A 15,907-nucleotide genomic window follows, 5' to 3' on the forward strand; every position below is an offset into this window, starting at 1 on the left:
GCCGCAGGATTTTGTAAATGTAAAAAGTGTGCCGCGGCTCAAAAAAGGTTGGGAAACACTGCACTATGACAACTATTGATGATGCCCTCCTGGATTAACTGTCACCAAAAACTGAATAAACGGATCGTGGCACCGATTTCTTCAGTAAGAGCCCCGAAATGTTACAGAAATTCCCAATTCACCCAAGATAAACAAATGTCACAAGTTGTTGTTGTTTTTTTAAAGCCTGTAAAGTATTTTCTGGCTATGTGCGCTTCCTAATTAACACATTTCAGCGCCATCCCAAATTTCCTTCGGAATCAATAAAGTATTTCTATATATCTATGCATTAATTGTTTATTCTATATTTATGTTTCCTGTTTTTATTTACTATTCACATGTTCCACTTGTGTTTTTAATATACGCATGCGCAGCACTTTGTGTCAGCTGCGGTTGTTCTAAAGTATTTTATAAATAAAGTTGCGTTGAGAGAAACTAACGCTTGCTGCTGTGGATCAGGTTCAATTAAACTAAAAGCGTTTGATCGTCGGTACTCATGACAGCGGCGCTTGTTTTGCGTGATCAGATACGTAGAAGAAGAATAAATATGTATTTTTAAACAGTTTTAAACCGAACAGTCGACAATCATTCCTGTGTTGGTTCAACATGTGGGGAAATGTTCACAGTTTTTACACGTTGATTCAACCCGGGAGGATGAAAACTCACCGAACAACACGCAGCAAGCAGTAAAGCCAAACAGCAACATGTCCTGCAGAGGGGGGAGATATTTTAGATCCTTGTTATCAGCGGTTTTACGTCCACCGCGTTGCTTTAGCGTCAGAGCTGGACAACACTGCATGTCGAGAGTTCAAGACAAGGCGTTTAAATGTAACTTACTTGCGAAAATATTTCCCCGTGTTGCAGTTTGTCTAGTGTGGTGTTTTTCAAGACAGGAAAAATAAATTGGGCGAGGCTACTTTACGCATACTGCGCGTCATAGCTGCGCCATTCTATGCGCAAACTGCGCATGTACGGTTTCACTGCCCGCTGGTGGTTCCCGGTCCGGAAAAAACCGGACTGTTATGTCCCAAGTAAATGTGTTTATTTACATTTGACCTCATTTTCTTTTATACAATGATGTATTTCATTCAAATTCAAATTATATACATTTATCTGGCCTTAAGACTTAAATGTAATGACTATACAAGAATGCTGCAGCTGTTATATGCTGATAATTAATGTGATACGTATTGTAGATTTATCCTGCAAAGAGAAACACTAAACAGATTAGCATAAAGGTCAGGTCATGTCATTTCACGCAGTGTAGACCTAGTTTCAGTCATTTATTGTAATATTTTTATAATATGTATTATTCTTAAATGCATTTTCTCCAGAAAAATAAGGTTGGTCGTATTTAGGCCACGTATTATTAGCAAAATGTACTTAAAGGGTTCCCTGACCCTGACTATAATGGCATGTTAGCTCTATATTATTTATTATGCTGCCAAAATCATAACTATGAGTGATATAGATATAAATATACAGTATTCCATTAGTTATATTTTTGTTTTAACATATTTTGCATGTAGGGCGCCATTGTTGTTTACGTCGCAAGGCATTCTGGGATGTGACGGCAAGTGGTTGAAGCACCCAGCTCTGTGGTATTGAATTACGATATGTACTGTACCTTTAAGGAGGCGTCGCCTTCTTATGACGTCACCAGGCTGCGCCTTTGTTGTTGTTGCCCTTTTTTCCGTTCCTCAAGCTTTTTTCTGTTGCTTAATAGTATTTGGTGGTGGTTTTAGTGGTGCCAACTATTTATTTCATGTTTGAAAAGCTAGTAGCCGTAGGCCGCTGATGAAAATGTTTTTTATTTCCATTTGTGATGATATTTTTAATTGTGGCAGTGTTGGTCCTCCATATGTAATGTGATATACTGGGGAAAGTGTTGGTTTTACGTGAGCATAATAAAAAAAACCTGAATCATAACATTATTATGGATGTTTGTGTATCTCGTGATACTATACTTCATAAAAATTGAATGTTAAATAGTCAAACTAATGCTCATACACACACATGTTGTAGGAACCGCAGGGAAACCTCTTACATTAATGCGTTTTAATCTAATATTTGTATGAACATTTACATATTCTTGCAAACCTTAATATGACGTGTTTCTCTTTGCACATTTCCAAATCTCTGTACACAGTTAAATATGATGACAGACCAAATGAAATCAAATTAAAACTACAAAACTGTCCACACGTCTCTGTCCTATATTCACGTCTTTTCTCGCGCATTTCCGTGTCACTTCGCTTCTCTTCTTCCTCAACAGCTGTAATTCTTCCTCAACGCGCCTCTTTTCCTGATACAGTAATATGAGCGGCGGCGCTGATTGCGAACACCTGCGCGTGTTGAGCAGCGGCGCCACGTGCGTGGTCCGGTTGACCTCGAGCTCCCGGTGGCGCGTCTCCGTAGGATCCGACTGGTTTCCTTGTGTATAATGGAGAGACCCACGTCGGTGTCCGCCGTCTTTCGTTCGTCCCTCGCGGTTGTCTTGCTGCTGTTGGTCCCCCGCGGCTGCCCGGTGCTCACGTCCTCCGTGTCCGTCTCCCACGCGTCTTCCTTGCCCAGCCTGCCCGGATTCACGCATCATCCTCACGGTGGCGTCTTCTCCCCGCTGCTCAAAGCGCTGTCGGAGCACGGGGGTGCCAGGTGGAACCCCCCGGGCCTTAAGAAAGGGGTGAAGCTGGAGCGCAGGTACGTGAAATATCTGACCGAGGTTTACAAGAAGTCCTCCAGAGGACGGAGGAGTTCGGACGGGAGCGGGATCTACAACACGGTCCGGTTCATCAAGCCGCGAGAAGAGTGCGTGGCGCGGAGTGATGAAGGTGAGTTACCTCGGCGAAACGGGTCAACTCCTCAGATTGGCGGGATTATAGTGAACTGCTAGATTACCGTGATGAGTGTTGGCTGTGTGCCATCCATGGACGAGCCGATTGGATCTGATCCAGAAAAAGGGCTGGATTGTGTATTTTTTATTTTTTATTTTTTTAGGACATTGCAAGTTAAATACTTGAATCATTTTTACCAGGTAAAGTAAAACTACACGACAGAGTTTTGTGGAACTGTCTGGAAGAGCAGGCAGTTTCCTAAAAAAAAGCCTAGTATGACCATTTGAAGGCACGCATGTCTCTTTATCTTGACGCACCCATCCACTAAATTATGTGGAATTACATTTTGTAGTTTTTGCATAACTGAGGAAAATATATAAAAACTGCTGAACATGAAAGGATTGCAGTATTCAGTCCTTTTTATCTGGATCTGCACCAACATTTTACTCGGTTCTTCCCAGGCTCATCCAAGTTCCATCGAAGCATGTCCAGTAAAAAAAACTTTTTAGCCATCCTGCTAACAAACCAACCAACCAAGGGATGGGGGGTGAAAACAAACCGCCTAGGTGGAGCTGATAAAGTAATCAGAATACTTTATTAATTCCAGGGGGAAATTCCATCAGCAAGATTGCTCCACTCAATGAAATCAGACATCGACATTATGTACAGAGTGCATTAATAGAAATATGAAAGTATAATACAAATGTAAAAAACAATAGAAGGTTACAATGATGCGTTGTATATTTTAATTGCCACAGGAAGGAACGTTTAGTTTTTGAGCGGGGTGGTCTGTCTCATTGTCCAAGTGCTCCTTTATTTGTGTCGGTAATGCCAAAATCTAATATGAAGACTTTAAGTCTGTTAGTTTTAAATGTGCACGTAGGAACACCTGATGCTTATTCAGGTTTTGAAGATCCATTTGGGTTTTGTTCATAGTGGATCTACAACATGAAGCCAACTCCTTTCATTGAGTTTAAACTTCTGCGCTGTGGGGGGGTGGATGGCTGGTCAGTGCAGATTTGATGGCAGTATTTACAAGCTAAGACGGTGCATTGTTTAGTCAAGATTCTGTCAAAGTGTTGTAAGGTCATCAGCATGTTGGACATTTGTGTCATTCTTCGGTAATGTGCGCTTTATTTTTCTCACACTCTCCTTCAGACAGTTTCATGCAGGATCTTTCCTACAGCCTCGATCAAGTACAGAGTAAAGAACGGCTACTGAGGTCTGCCCTGCTGTACGACAGTGATCCTGCGGCGCCCATTAAGTCGGCGTGCTACCTGAGCATCAAGAGGCGGGAGCTCTCCGACCGGCGTCGGCTGAGTCCCTGGATCCACCACACGGTAAACTTCCCAGCCGGCCCAGCCGGTCGGAGGAGGAGGAGAAACTGGGTGGAGGTTGACGTCACCTCGTTTCTCCAGCCTCTCCTAAAGTTACAGAAGAACATACACCTGCTCTTCAATGCCACCTGCCCAGGTGATCAAAGAGGTGGAGATGAGGGTGGCAGAGGCCCCCAGGAGACGGCCCTGAGGTCCCCTCCTCTGCTTCTTTATCTCAGCGACGCCAGTACAATCTCCCAGCAGACGTTGCTTGTCGACGCCAAGGCGGGCCAGCGGCCACCTAATTCAGAAAACGCACTTCACAAGCAGCGGATTGGACGAAAGAGGAGACTGAGGAGGGAATCTGCAAGGAGCAAACAAGGTGCCAAAAGTCTGGATATCCAACTGCCGGAGTTGCTGCCAAGCTCGAAGTTCCCAACAAGTGACTGTGCCTTGTACGAATTTAGGGTGCGATTCAGTCAGCTTAAGCTGGACCACTGGATTGTCTTCCCACCCAAGTACAACCCGAGGTACTGCAAAGGCGTCTGCCCGAGGACCCTGAGCTCCCTCTATGGTTCGCCAGTTCACACCATGGTGCAAAACATCATCTACGAGAAGCTGGACTCCTCTGTTCCCAGGCCCTCCTGCATTCCCTCCCATTACAGCCCCCTGAGTGTCATGATAGACGAAGGGGACGGCTCCGTTGTCTATAAGGAGTTTAAAGACATGGTTGCCACCAGGTGCACCTGTCGCTAAACTAGCTACCACTATGTCTTCTGTCTTTCTTACCGGCTGGAAACGTTAACACAAACTTCTTAGACCATCTCGGCAGTTGGATTCTATCCAAATATCATAACCTGAACAAAAACTAAGTGATATCGGAAATGTATAAATTTGTACATGAAAGAAGTTTGATCTGGAGCAGGTGTCTTTACTTAAAGAGTATTTTATCCTCAAGAAAAAGAGTTGACTTTTCATTTTTGTTCATGCGTGATGAGAAAAGGGCGCACGTGCATCCTATTCTCCAACTTTACGGCATGTCATTGGATTCCGACACATTCGAAGAAGAAAATGTGAGTGTTGTATGATTTATTTATTTATTTTTACGTTTTTTTTGTTAACTTATTTTGGGTGGGTGGTCATTATTTAATTTAACACAGAAAAAGTTTTAAGTATATCTGTTCCTGCAAAAGATGAGAAGACAGTCACAACCTTTTACATATCATTTTATTCCTGGGGATAATAGACAGGTTGGACAGCAGTTGTCTTCATAATATCGAGAATGAAAGTTGTCAATATTTCAGTGTGTATTTATTACTTCTGGTCACTGAGTGACTGCATACGTATGGATTGACTGCATATGAATTTTGTACTGGTTGTGTGACCACATGTATGTCATATCTATTTATGTAAACTGAATGAACTCACTGTGTGTCTGTGCTCAGCTTAGGGGAATCTCAAAAGAAGTAAAAAATACAAAGGCATATTCTCTGGAATGTTGGAAAATAAAGAACTTGCATAAACATTTTCTGCGTGCAGCGGACATTAAATGCGAAGGTTAGTGCATGAAAAAAACCCAATGTTTGAGTATTCATTTTGTGTTTTAAAGCACACGAGACAGATTACAGTTGTACCTCATGCATAGTGATAAAATGATGTGCGCAGTTCTCCATCACATTGTGATGCTTACCGGACATGCACTGTTAATGCTTTCATGAAACACACGATGTGTTTTACCTTCCTGGTATTGGAGTTGCAACAGGGGTGTAAATCACCAGGTATTATCCCGAGCCCCGAGGCAAGAACAAGGGCGAAAACTGGATTTTGATTGAATACTTTTCCGACTTGTCCATTTAATCTGCTGCAATCCACGGCACGTGACGTACCTCACTAGGGTACATTACTACATTAATGGTTGATGATATATGTTTAAAAACATCATTTAGAAAATTGATTAAAAATTGATTAAATTGAATCACTATGTCCCAGTTGATTGGTGGCAATGGCGTTTGTGGCGGTATCTGAACTATTTATTCATGGTTGCAAATAAGCGCTCAGTTGACCGAGAGCCAACAACTCCGGTCCACCAGATGGCGCTACCAGCCTCAATGCTGGCAGCCAGCCGGAAGACGGCATGAAGACTAATACGAAGGACACCGGAAGTTCAGGAGTCACTCCGACAGCAGTGAGGTGAGTGTCGAAGTCCTGGATTAAACGGTTTAGTTCTGTTTTTAATCGTCGAGTGGTGTTTGATTGATCTGTTTATTGTAATACGAATGACCTAGATTTAGTATATTTCTTTGAAATTACCAAAATAGCGTACCAGCCGCGGAAATGTTTGTTAGCTAGCCTTGTGTTAGCTGGCGATGCTAGCTAGTCCTGGTGATATTTTACTGATAGGTTCCGGAGCAGCCAGCCTGGCACAACATTTTCCCAGCAATGACCGTCATTAAAATGATCATACATTGCATACAGTCCGTTATGATTAAACGGGATCCTCTGAAAGGCTGCCCCAGTTTGCTTGGAGCATGATGCGCGAATTCAGTTTAAATATTATTAGTTCTGCTATGAAGAATGACCAAAAGGGAAGATGATGACAAATGATCTGAGGGGCGTCACTGGTCACGAACCAGAAAGTCTGTGAGGTAGGCTTGTGCAAAGTCTCGAAGCGTATTTAAAATTAATTGAAAATATCCTTACACGTATTATTCTGTGTAGGGACATCAAGCTATTGGTTGTTTTCAGAAATGGATGTTAAAAATAAAACGCTGCATTTGGTGCTAATTATGCTTCATTTTACATGCTCTTGAATGCATGTTGACTTATTTTTGTCCGTTTTAATTTCAGATCGACTCGCAGGTGAATATGGGTATGCACTTTGGAAACTTGGCCAAGGTCAGACATGTCATCACCTACAGTCTGTCCCCCTTTGAGCAGAGGGCATTCCCCAACTACTTCTCAAAGGGCATCCCGAATGTGTGGAGACGGTTCACAGCTTCTTTCTTTAAAGTTGCCCCACGTGAGTTGCTGAACCGTTTGTCTGTCGAAGTTCAAGCCACTCATCATTCATACATTTAAATATGATGTCCATGGAATTATTGAATTATGAATGATTTGCCATCAAAATGTTATATATGCTGATTTTTTTTTGCAAAGAAGGCATTTTTTATTTTCAGAAAGGTATTGGTTAATTGGAAAAGTGTTTATCACAATGATTCAGAAATCTTAAGGAAGCTATTTTCAGACGGTCTATCCAAGATAAGATCCCATTGGGTTTTACAAATTTGTGAATTTCACCCTTTAATGTCTTGACTTAAAAAAAACAAAAAAGAGGGGGGGGGGGGGTCATACCTTTTTATTTATTTAAAGATGGTTTTTCTAGTGTTGCGTTTGTTAAGTTGTTTTATCCTTTTCCTTTTCAGCAATGATTTTGATGTATGTGACGTATGCCTGGGGCAACAGTGTCAATCAGCAGAGCAAGCGGAAGGTTGCTGCTGACTACGAGAATGATGAATAAACTTCTGTCACCCTTCTGAGAGCTGCCTCTGCTATTGATTACAACTCTGCTTCAACAATAAAGATGAAAATTATTTATATGAAGTCAGTCTTTTCATTCAGTGCTCTTCTGTTAAGGAGATACGGTTAATGCTGCAGTCATACAAGTTTCAATAAATATTTAACGCCAACGTGATTCGTCTAGTTTTGATCAAAGCTTAATCAGGATACGACTCCGTCATTTATTATTTCCAATTTAGTGACTTCCCTCTTATGTGTCTTGATATATCTATGTTAATATAAACTGAATATTTATGGATTTTTGGACTGGATTGTAAAGTAGGAATGTTAAGATGATGCCACTTTCTGATTTTAACAGCGCGTTTCAATTTGTACAATATTTGCATGTCTCCATTTTGACTAGTTTTCAATGTTATTTATAAGACAAGTGGTTATAAGCTTTTGTGTCTGCATTTGGATCAACGGTGTTAATAAGGATGAAGCGAGGACAGCATGGAAGAATGAGAAGGATTTGTTCAGCTGATGGTTGGAAAGATGTTGAGATGGTTTGGACATGTCTGCAGAAGAGATGATAGTTATGTAGGGAAAATGATGCTGAAGATGGAGCTACCAGACAGGAAGAGAAGAGGAGACAACCAGCGGGGGCGTTTATAGATGCAGTCAGGACCCCGGAAGGACACGCAGGTGTGAGGAGAGGAGAGAGAGGCTTCTGGAAGACGATCTGTCCCCTGTGGCAACGCCGAAAGGAGAAGACATTTCAGGTCTGTACCTGCTGCTGTAAGGACTTTCCTCGCCGTTGGGTGGCGCAAGAGAGCAGGGTCTACTAGTGCGCTGCAATCGGACGCACCGCCAGCAGAACATTCCGGAACGCCTGTCACGCATCAGCCGGCGCACCGCATGCTGCTGGTCAGATTCATGGAACAGGAACAAGGGCGCATCACCGTCCACTGACTCGGAACCCACCGTCACGCACCAGCGCCGAACCCGCTCCGCTCCCCCGAACCTACCGGACTCTCCTGCCGTCTTTCCCCGTTGAGCCTGCGAACATGTCGGTTGTGGGGTTCGACGTCGGCTTCCTGAACTGCTATGTAGCCGTAGCCAGAGCCGGAGGGATTGAGACTGTCGCTAACGAGTACAGCGACCGGTGCACGCCGTAAGTCCTGTTAAACACAAGCTTTTAAAGTAAAATGCGCCTGAATGTGTACTAAATGTGGTCGCCATTTTAAAAAAAAATTAAGTTCATATTGCTAGCTAGCTAGCTTAGCATGCTAAGGAACCTCGCATCAGGAAACGGCATGGTATTGCTAAAGCTAATGCTAGATGGACTAAACCCATTGTGAGCATTGAGGGGTCTTGGCGCTCCTTTATTTGACTGCGTGCTTCCCGTAATGTCTTAGCCCACAGATATTCCCCGTGTTGACGTGTATAAAGTGTAATAAATGACCTAAATATTCAGGTTACGGGTTTCTTTTTAATTATCTTCAGGTGTGATGAGTGCATGATGAGAGGAGGGCCGTCTGCTAGCTGCCAATATCGGCTCGATCAATCTGCTGTACTTTTATGTTCAAGACCTCACTTCCAAAGACTGAAACGGATGAAAAATATCAAATGTATTATTTCGTAACAAATTGTAAGATGTATTTGAAATAAGCGTCAAAATCAGGTGCTTTCTTTAAAAAAAAAAAAAAAGCGACATCGTTATAGAATGACGGATAACAGAATTGTACTTTCTGTTTTTTTTTATTATTAGAGCCTGTGTTTCTTTTGGACCCCGGAATCGATCGATTGGTGCAGCTGCTAAAAGCCAGGTATGCGTTTCGTTGGAAGTGGAATTGATGCTCCAAGGTGTGGTACAATTATTCCATCATGCATGGCGTGTGGTCGGGGCTCGGTAGGGATGCACGCAAACGTCACACCGAGCAGACGCATAGAAAAAGCATTCAAGTCAAGAGTGTATTTTTTATTTTTTTAATTATATGCATATAATTAGTGACATTTCTTTTTTTCCAATCAAAGGTGGTCACAAACTGTAAGAACACGGTCCAAGGCTTCAAGAGATTTCATGGGAGGGCTTATTCGGATCCGTACGTGCAGCGCCTCAAAAGCAGCTTGGTCTACGACGTTGCGCAGATGCCTACAGGAACAACTGGCATCAAGGTGGGGAATAAACTAGGACAGTCAGAACGATCACGGATGTACCACATGTTGTGCTTGTTGCAACCAGGTCACACTGGATTTCTTTTGTTTCGTTTTATTATCGTAATATTTGGTGATAAATGCAACAAACCGGTAAGGAAAATGAACTCTTCCAAGAAATTAGCAGACTTTGATTCAGACGTGTTTATGGTAAATCTTTCTTGATTTAGAATTGTTCATGCCAAAATGCTTTTAACAATACAAACAGCATCTTGGATACTATATGTATGTACTGTATACACATTTAAAGATCAACTGGCTGCTCAGCCTTTCAGAGGGAGATGACTGAACTCGATTACCTCCGCCAAGGAGGTCGTGTTTCTGACTAGGCTTTTTCAAAGAGTCACATCTTGTAAAATAGGCATTCAATTCACTCCCCAGAAAGGAGTCCGGTATAAACTATCATGCAAAATGTCTTCTGGATTGGATCCAGAATGAGGTCAGGAAAAAATATTACATTTTAACAGTGAAAACGGCATTTATAGATTAAAAAATCAGTTAAAAATACACAAGTGCTTTTTTAGTTTGCAGTATATGTTCCAGTAGATGTTGAAATTTTAACGCAGAAAATCTCAAGGACGTAAATCATTGCTCACTACGTCTGTGTTTATGTGTAGACTGTTAACCTTGAAGATGCTTAAAATTCTGCATCTTTAAACTTCTCTAATTTAAACTTCTCTAAACTAGATCTCTGGTTTTGTGATCTAATCTCTCTTGTGTGAACGTTTCTTTAAAGGTGTTGTATATGGAGGAAGAGAAGGTGTTCAGCATTGAACAGGTGACCGCCATGCTGCTGACCAAGTTGAAGGAGACGGCGGAGAACGCTCTTAAGAAACCAGTGGCTGACTGCGTTGTGTCTGTAAGTACTTGACTCGAGCGGAGTCCCCGAGGAGTCCCGCGAGGGGTCCCCGAGGAGTCCCCGAGGAGTCCCCGAGGAGTCCCCGAGGAGTCCCCGAGGAGTCCCCGAGGAGTCCCGCGAGCGGGTCCTCTAGCTACGTAATGAATCCGTTTGTGTTTTTGCGTTGTGAATAGGTTCCCTGTTACTACACCGATGCTGAGCGGAGGTCGGTGGTGGATGCTGCTCAGATTGCTGGACTCAACTGCCTCAGGCTCATGAATGAGACGACCGCAGGTCCGTGCTTGGTGTTCCGATGCGGCCATGTGGATCAGCACGAGTCCTAAAAGATGCACAATTTGATGTTTGCTGTTTTCCTTCCAGTTGCATTGGCATATGGAATCTATAAACAGGACCTCCCTGCTCCCGAGGAAAAGGCCAGGAATGTGGTGTTTGTGGAGCTGGGCCATTCTGGCTACCAGACATCAGTGTGCGCCTTTAATAAGGGCAAACTCAAGGTGTGCAAGACAAATGAACATTTTTTTTTTACGTATTCGTTTTGCTGTCTTGGAAAGACTTTGTGTCATTCCTTCAGCTCGATCTCTTCCTCTTCTCCACGCCTCTCAGGTACTTGCCACAGCTTGCGACCCAGAGTTGGGCGGAAAGGCCTTCGATGATGTACTTGTGAAGTATTTCTGTGAGGAATTTGGCAAGAAGTACAAGCTGGACGTCAAGTCGAAGCCAAGGGCTCTGGTCAGGCTCTACCAGGAGGGCGAAAAACTGAAAAAACTGATGAGCGCCAATTCCTCTGACCTTCCGCTGAACATCGAATGCTTCATGAACGACATTGATGTCACTGGGAAACTGAACAGGTAGCGCAACAGCGACTCATTAAAAACTTGTATCGAGTTTTTTATATGTTTGTTTGTATTTTTTGTACTTTGGACATTTCATTTGAGAGCTTATGTTCACGTTTTCTCTCGCGTCAGGGCTCTGTTTGAAGAGATGTGTGTCGACGTTTTGGCCCGAGTGGAGCCTCCACTGCAAAGTCTCCTGGAACAGACCAGTGAGTACCTGGAGTCCTTCAAAATGCAGTACACCCAAAGCCCATTACATCTTTCCAACAATAAAATTTTTGTTCCATTAGAACTGAAAAAGGAAGACATCTATGCAGTAGAAATAGTGGGCGGGGCTTCCAGGATCCCGGCCGTCAAGGAGAGAATCAGCAAGTTCTTTGGGAAGGAGTTGAGCACCACGCTGAATGCTGATGAAGCCGTGGCGCGAGGATGTGCCCTGCAGGTATCTCTTTACCCATTCCTGGTCCAAGTTTTCCAGTGATGGAGTGAGGTGGGGGGGGAATCTGTGTCCTTTGTTATTGTGACTGCAGTTCTCATTGAAACATTTGTCTGCACAGTGTGCCATACTTTCACCTGCCTTCAAGGTGCGCGAGTTCTCCATCACAGACGCCGTTCCCTATCCCGTCTCCTTGAAGTGGCATTCTGCAGCAGAGGAAGGATTAAGGTAGCAAAAAATATTTCTGTTGTATTATTTTTTTCCCCCCTTATTCCAAAGATCTCAATTATTGAATATTGGAATAATAATAATTATTATTCACTTGTTACTTGTATTGTTCACGTTACAGTGATTGCGAGGTATTTCCCCGGAACCACGCCGCACCCTTCTCCAAAGTGCTGACCTTCTACCGCAAAGAGCCTTTTTCTTTGGAGGCCTACTACAATTGCCCTAATGAGCTGCCATACCCCGATCCTACTATTGGTAAGAAATAAAAGCCTCCTGACCCAGTTTTTACATTAAAAAATAAAGCATGTACTAAACAGTTTCAACACTGGTAAAGCTTTTCCTTCTCGTGTCTGCTGAGGGTTTCACATTTGTCGTATCGGTTGAGTACTGACATTGAGGGCAGAGATAACGTCGCAGTTGCGTTTGACGTCTTTATCAATCTCATCTTGGACTTGATGATTGCGTTTCGCTTCGGCAGGTTGTTGGGCAAGTATTTACTCGCCTTAAGTAGGGTTTCATTTTTCCATCGCTCCCAGTGACGCCTGGAGCCGATGCCGACGCCTCCTGAAGTTCATTTGATGCAGGAGTCGATGCTGAGTTGTGAGCTGTTTTTTGTTACTTCCTTCTCACAGGTCAGTTCCTCATCCAGAAGGTTGTCCCACAGGCATCCGGTGAGAGCTCCAAGGTGAAAGTCAAGGTGCGCGTGAACATCCACGGTATCTTTAGCGTTTCCAGCGCCTCCCTGGTTGAAATACAAAAGTCCGATGGGAACGAGGAACCCATGGAGGCGGAGCAAGCCAATGACAAAGACGGAGAGGTACTTTGCTTCAGATATCTGTATTTAGGTCCGTTGGCTCCGATTATCAGTGTATTTGTACTTGTCTGAGACATAAAGCGCGTCTGGGTTTTCTTCCTCCTGAAGGTCAAGATGCAGACGGATCAGGATGAGCAGCAGGTTCTGGGAGACGGCCAGAAAGAGACTGAAGACAAGACGCCACGGGAGAATGAAGAGATGGAAGTAAGATGTCTTAAACAAATACCAGTTTCTTTCCACAGCATTCCACGGCCACATTAAAAAATGTGAGCACATTTAATAATGCAGAGCGAATGAACATCAGCTGTTCTAAGATGCTATCCTGTCGACACGTCTTGATTATTTCTTTTATGTTTTTAGTATGTTTGAAATGTTTGGATGCCCACTCTGTTACCTTAGACTATCCCAGAAGAGGGCAAAGGCGAGAAGAAGTCTGACCAGCCTCCACAAGCCAAAAAGCCCAAAGTCAAAACAAAATTGCTGGAGCTGACAGTTGAAAATAGTCCACAGTGGCAGCTTGCGGATGACATGCTCAACCTTTTTGTAGAAAATGAGGTAAGTAAACATTCAGCCAGCGTGGACAGCCCATCCCTAAATCCACCCATCTGTCGTCTTTAATGACTCTGGATCTATTTTGAAATGGTCACCGGTTACAGTTGCTGTTTTGATTCTCCTCAGGGTAAGATGATCATGCAGGACAAGCTGGAGAAGGAGAGGAATGATGCTAAGAATAATGTAGAAGAGTATGTGTACGACATGAGGGACAAACTACACGGGATGCTGGAGAAGTTTGTCAGTGAATCTGTGAGTAAAAAGGTCACCTCTGTCCCGGTGTGAGGAAAGGACTGTAGGAACGGATTCGCTCGTCGGATCAGGTCCTTACGAAGGATTGTTAATGTTTGCAAGTGATCACATTACATTTGTTTAGATTTAATTTAAGCTTTTATTTATTTTTGGTGTCCATGCATCGTTCAAAGAATAAATAAACACATCTGCATTTAGCACAAACTAAGGACCTTGTCATTTCTCTGCCACTGGCTCTCCTTTACATTTTGTGCTATTATGTTTCCAGGACCGTAACGATTTGTCACTGAAGCTGGAGGATACTGAAAAATGGCTGTATGAAGATGGAGAGGACCAAACCAAACAGGTGTACATTGATAGACTTGCAGAGTTAAAGGTAATCATCACTTTTGTTAATTTCTTCTTCCTCTATTGACCGATTGGAGTATTTTGGTTTTGTTAACGGAGGCGTGGTTGTTGTTCGGTCTAGAAACGCGGCCAGCCCATCCAGGAGAGGTACGCCGAGGCTGAAGAGAGACCCAAAGCCTTCGAAGAGATGGGAAAACAGATCCAGCAATACATGAAATTTGTTGAAGCATACAAAATGAAGGTAAAACGTTACAGTACATAAAAATTGGTGAATGCACCCTGGGTGAGCCGCTAGCTTAGTGTAACCAATGCACCTAATTCGCATGTTTTTGGTAGTGTGAGGAAGCCAGAGAACCCACGCAGACACGGGGACAACATGCAAACTCCTCACAGCGCTTACCACTGCGCCACCAATTATTAAGATGTCTCTCTTGATTTCCAGGAGGAGCAGTATGACCATTTAGAGGAAGCAGATGTGACCAAAGTGGATAAACAGACCAACGACGCAATGATCTGGATGAACAGCGCCATGAACCAGCAGAGCAAACAGAGCCTGTCAGTGGACCCGTCTGTCAAAGTAAAAGACATTCAAGCTAAGACGAGGGTGAGTAGTGAGTCACGACGGCGAGAGAAAATCAAATAGAAAGCAGCTACATGTGTAATATAGATGTGCCAGATGCTGAGACGGTTATAAATGTCCAATAACTGTAATGGACGCGGCAGTATCTCGTAGAATAAAATCATGTTTTCTTAATGATATTTCCAGGAGCTGTTCTCTGCTTGTAATCCAATTGTGACCAAGCCCAAGCCCAAAGTCGAGCTTCCCAAGGAAGACGCGCCTGCAGAGCAGAACGGGCCTGTCAACGGAGAGGAGAAATGCCAGGAAGAGACTGCAGACAAGGGAATGAAAGAGAACACGGGCAACCCCACCTCAGAAACCTCAGAAGGCAAGCCTGACATGGACCTCGATTAAAGCAACTCAGGGGCCTCCCTGAGCGACGCTGAACAGGGAGCTAGTTGTTTCGGTGTGAGATGCAGCCTGGGTGTGTGTATGTGAGCAGGTGAACGTGTTCCAGGAGCTGCACCGCACGGGCGGCGTGATTAGCGCACGGAGCCCAGGTCTCGGTGGTTTCTCTGACATCGCATGCCCTCTCTCTGTCGGGATTACATCATTCAAAAGCCAGCTGCAATAAGCCTGTTTGATAATGAGCGCTGTACACATGATGGTGTTTATTTCTGTTGTGCTCTGTAAGTGTTCTGGTCTGTGTCACGATATGGTTTTAATAAAGTTATTGAAAGGCACGTATAGGTTTTTTTTACTTTGTGAAGCCTCACCCTGGGCATATTTAAAGTAATTTATCCTGTAGAGATGGGCCATAGGAAGACGCACACACACACACACACACCCACACCCTTTGCTGCATTTCTGGAATGGATGAGTGATGAAGTTCTGATTTCAGTGATCATGGATGAATTTTTGAAGGTCACTTTGAGGTTTTCTTAGAACCAGAAGAACATTCTGAGAACATAGATTCCTGTCTGAGGTAATTGGTTATATTTGGGGATTTGCTTCGCTGCATATTGCCATCACTAAACGAAGAAATTAAAGTAAAGCAAACTGCATCAAGTTTTTTGTGTTGTTTTTTGCTGCATGTATGTATAATTTGTTTTTCGAGTTTCACAG

The 15,907-nt window shown here is 43.4% G+C and overlaps 3 protein-coding genes across 3 annotated transcripts; all 3 read left to right on the plus strand.

The window, feature by feature from the left end:
- Positions 1 to 2,482: 2,482 nt before the first annotated feature.
- gdf9 (growth differentiation factor 9) lies at positions 2,483 to 4,945 on the plus strand. The gene is made up of 2 exons (XM_068740780.1): positions 2,483 to 2,870; positions 4,032 to 4,945. Exons 1-2 carry the CDS (start codon positions 2,483 to 2,485, stop codon positions 4,943 to 4,945), a joined length of 1,302 nt encoding a protein of 433 aa, XP_068596881.1.
- A 1,372-nt stretch (positions 4,946 to 6,317) lies between these two features.
- uqcrq (ubiquinol-cytochrome c reductase, complex III subunit VII) lies at positions 6,318 to 7,781 on the plus strand. The gene is made up of 3 exons (XM_068740523.1): positions 6,318 to 6,379; positions 7,037 to 7,208; positions 7,612 to 7,781. The coding sequence occupies exons 2-3, from the start codon at positions 7,055 to 7,057 to the stop codon at positions 7,704 to 7,706; spliced, it is 249 nt and encodes an 82-aa protein (XP_068596624.1). The 5' UTR covers positions 6,318 to 6,379; positions 7,037 to 7,054; the 3' UTR covers positions 7,707 to 7,781.
- Positions 7,782 to 8,593: 812 nt separating this feature from the next.
- hspa4b (heat shock protein 4b) lies at positions 8,594 to 15,846 on the plus strand. Its single transcript, XM_068740832.1, has 19 exons — positions 8,594 to 8,858; positions 9,456 to 9,513; positions 9,722 to 9,862; positions 10,638 to 10,760; positions 10,934 to 11,033; positions 11,121 to 11,254; positions 11,364 to 11,608; positions 11,726 to 11,802; positions 11,884 to 12,035; positions 12,151 to 12,257; positions 12,379 to 12,512; positions 12,890 to 13,074; positions 13,180 to 13,275; positions 13,471 to 13,626; positions 13,750 to 13,875; positions 14,144 to 14,251; positions 14,345 to 14,464; positions 14,666 to 14,827; positions 14,990 to 15,846. Exons 1-19 carry the CDS (start codon positions 8,752 to 8,754, stop codon positions 15,194 to 15,196), a joined length of 2,538 nt encoding a protein of 845 aa, XP_068596933.1. The 5' UTR covers positions 8,594 to 8,751; the 3' UTR covers positions 15,197 to 15,846.
- Positions 15,847 to 15,907: the final 61 nt, after the last annotated feature.

The sequence above is a fragment of the Brachionichthys hirsutus genome, chromosome 6 (genome assembly GCF_040956055.1).
Source record: "Brachionichthys hirsutus isolate HB-005 chromosome 6, CSIRO-AGI_Bhir_v1, whole genome shotgun sequence".
Classification (NCBI taxonomy): Eukaryota; Metazoa; Chordata; class Actinopteri; order Lophiiformes; family Brachionichthyidae; genus Brachionichthys; species Brachionichthys hirsutus.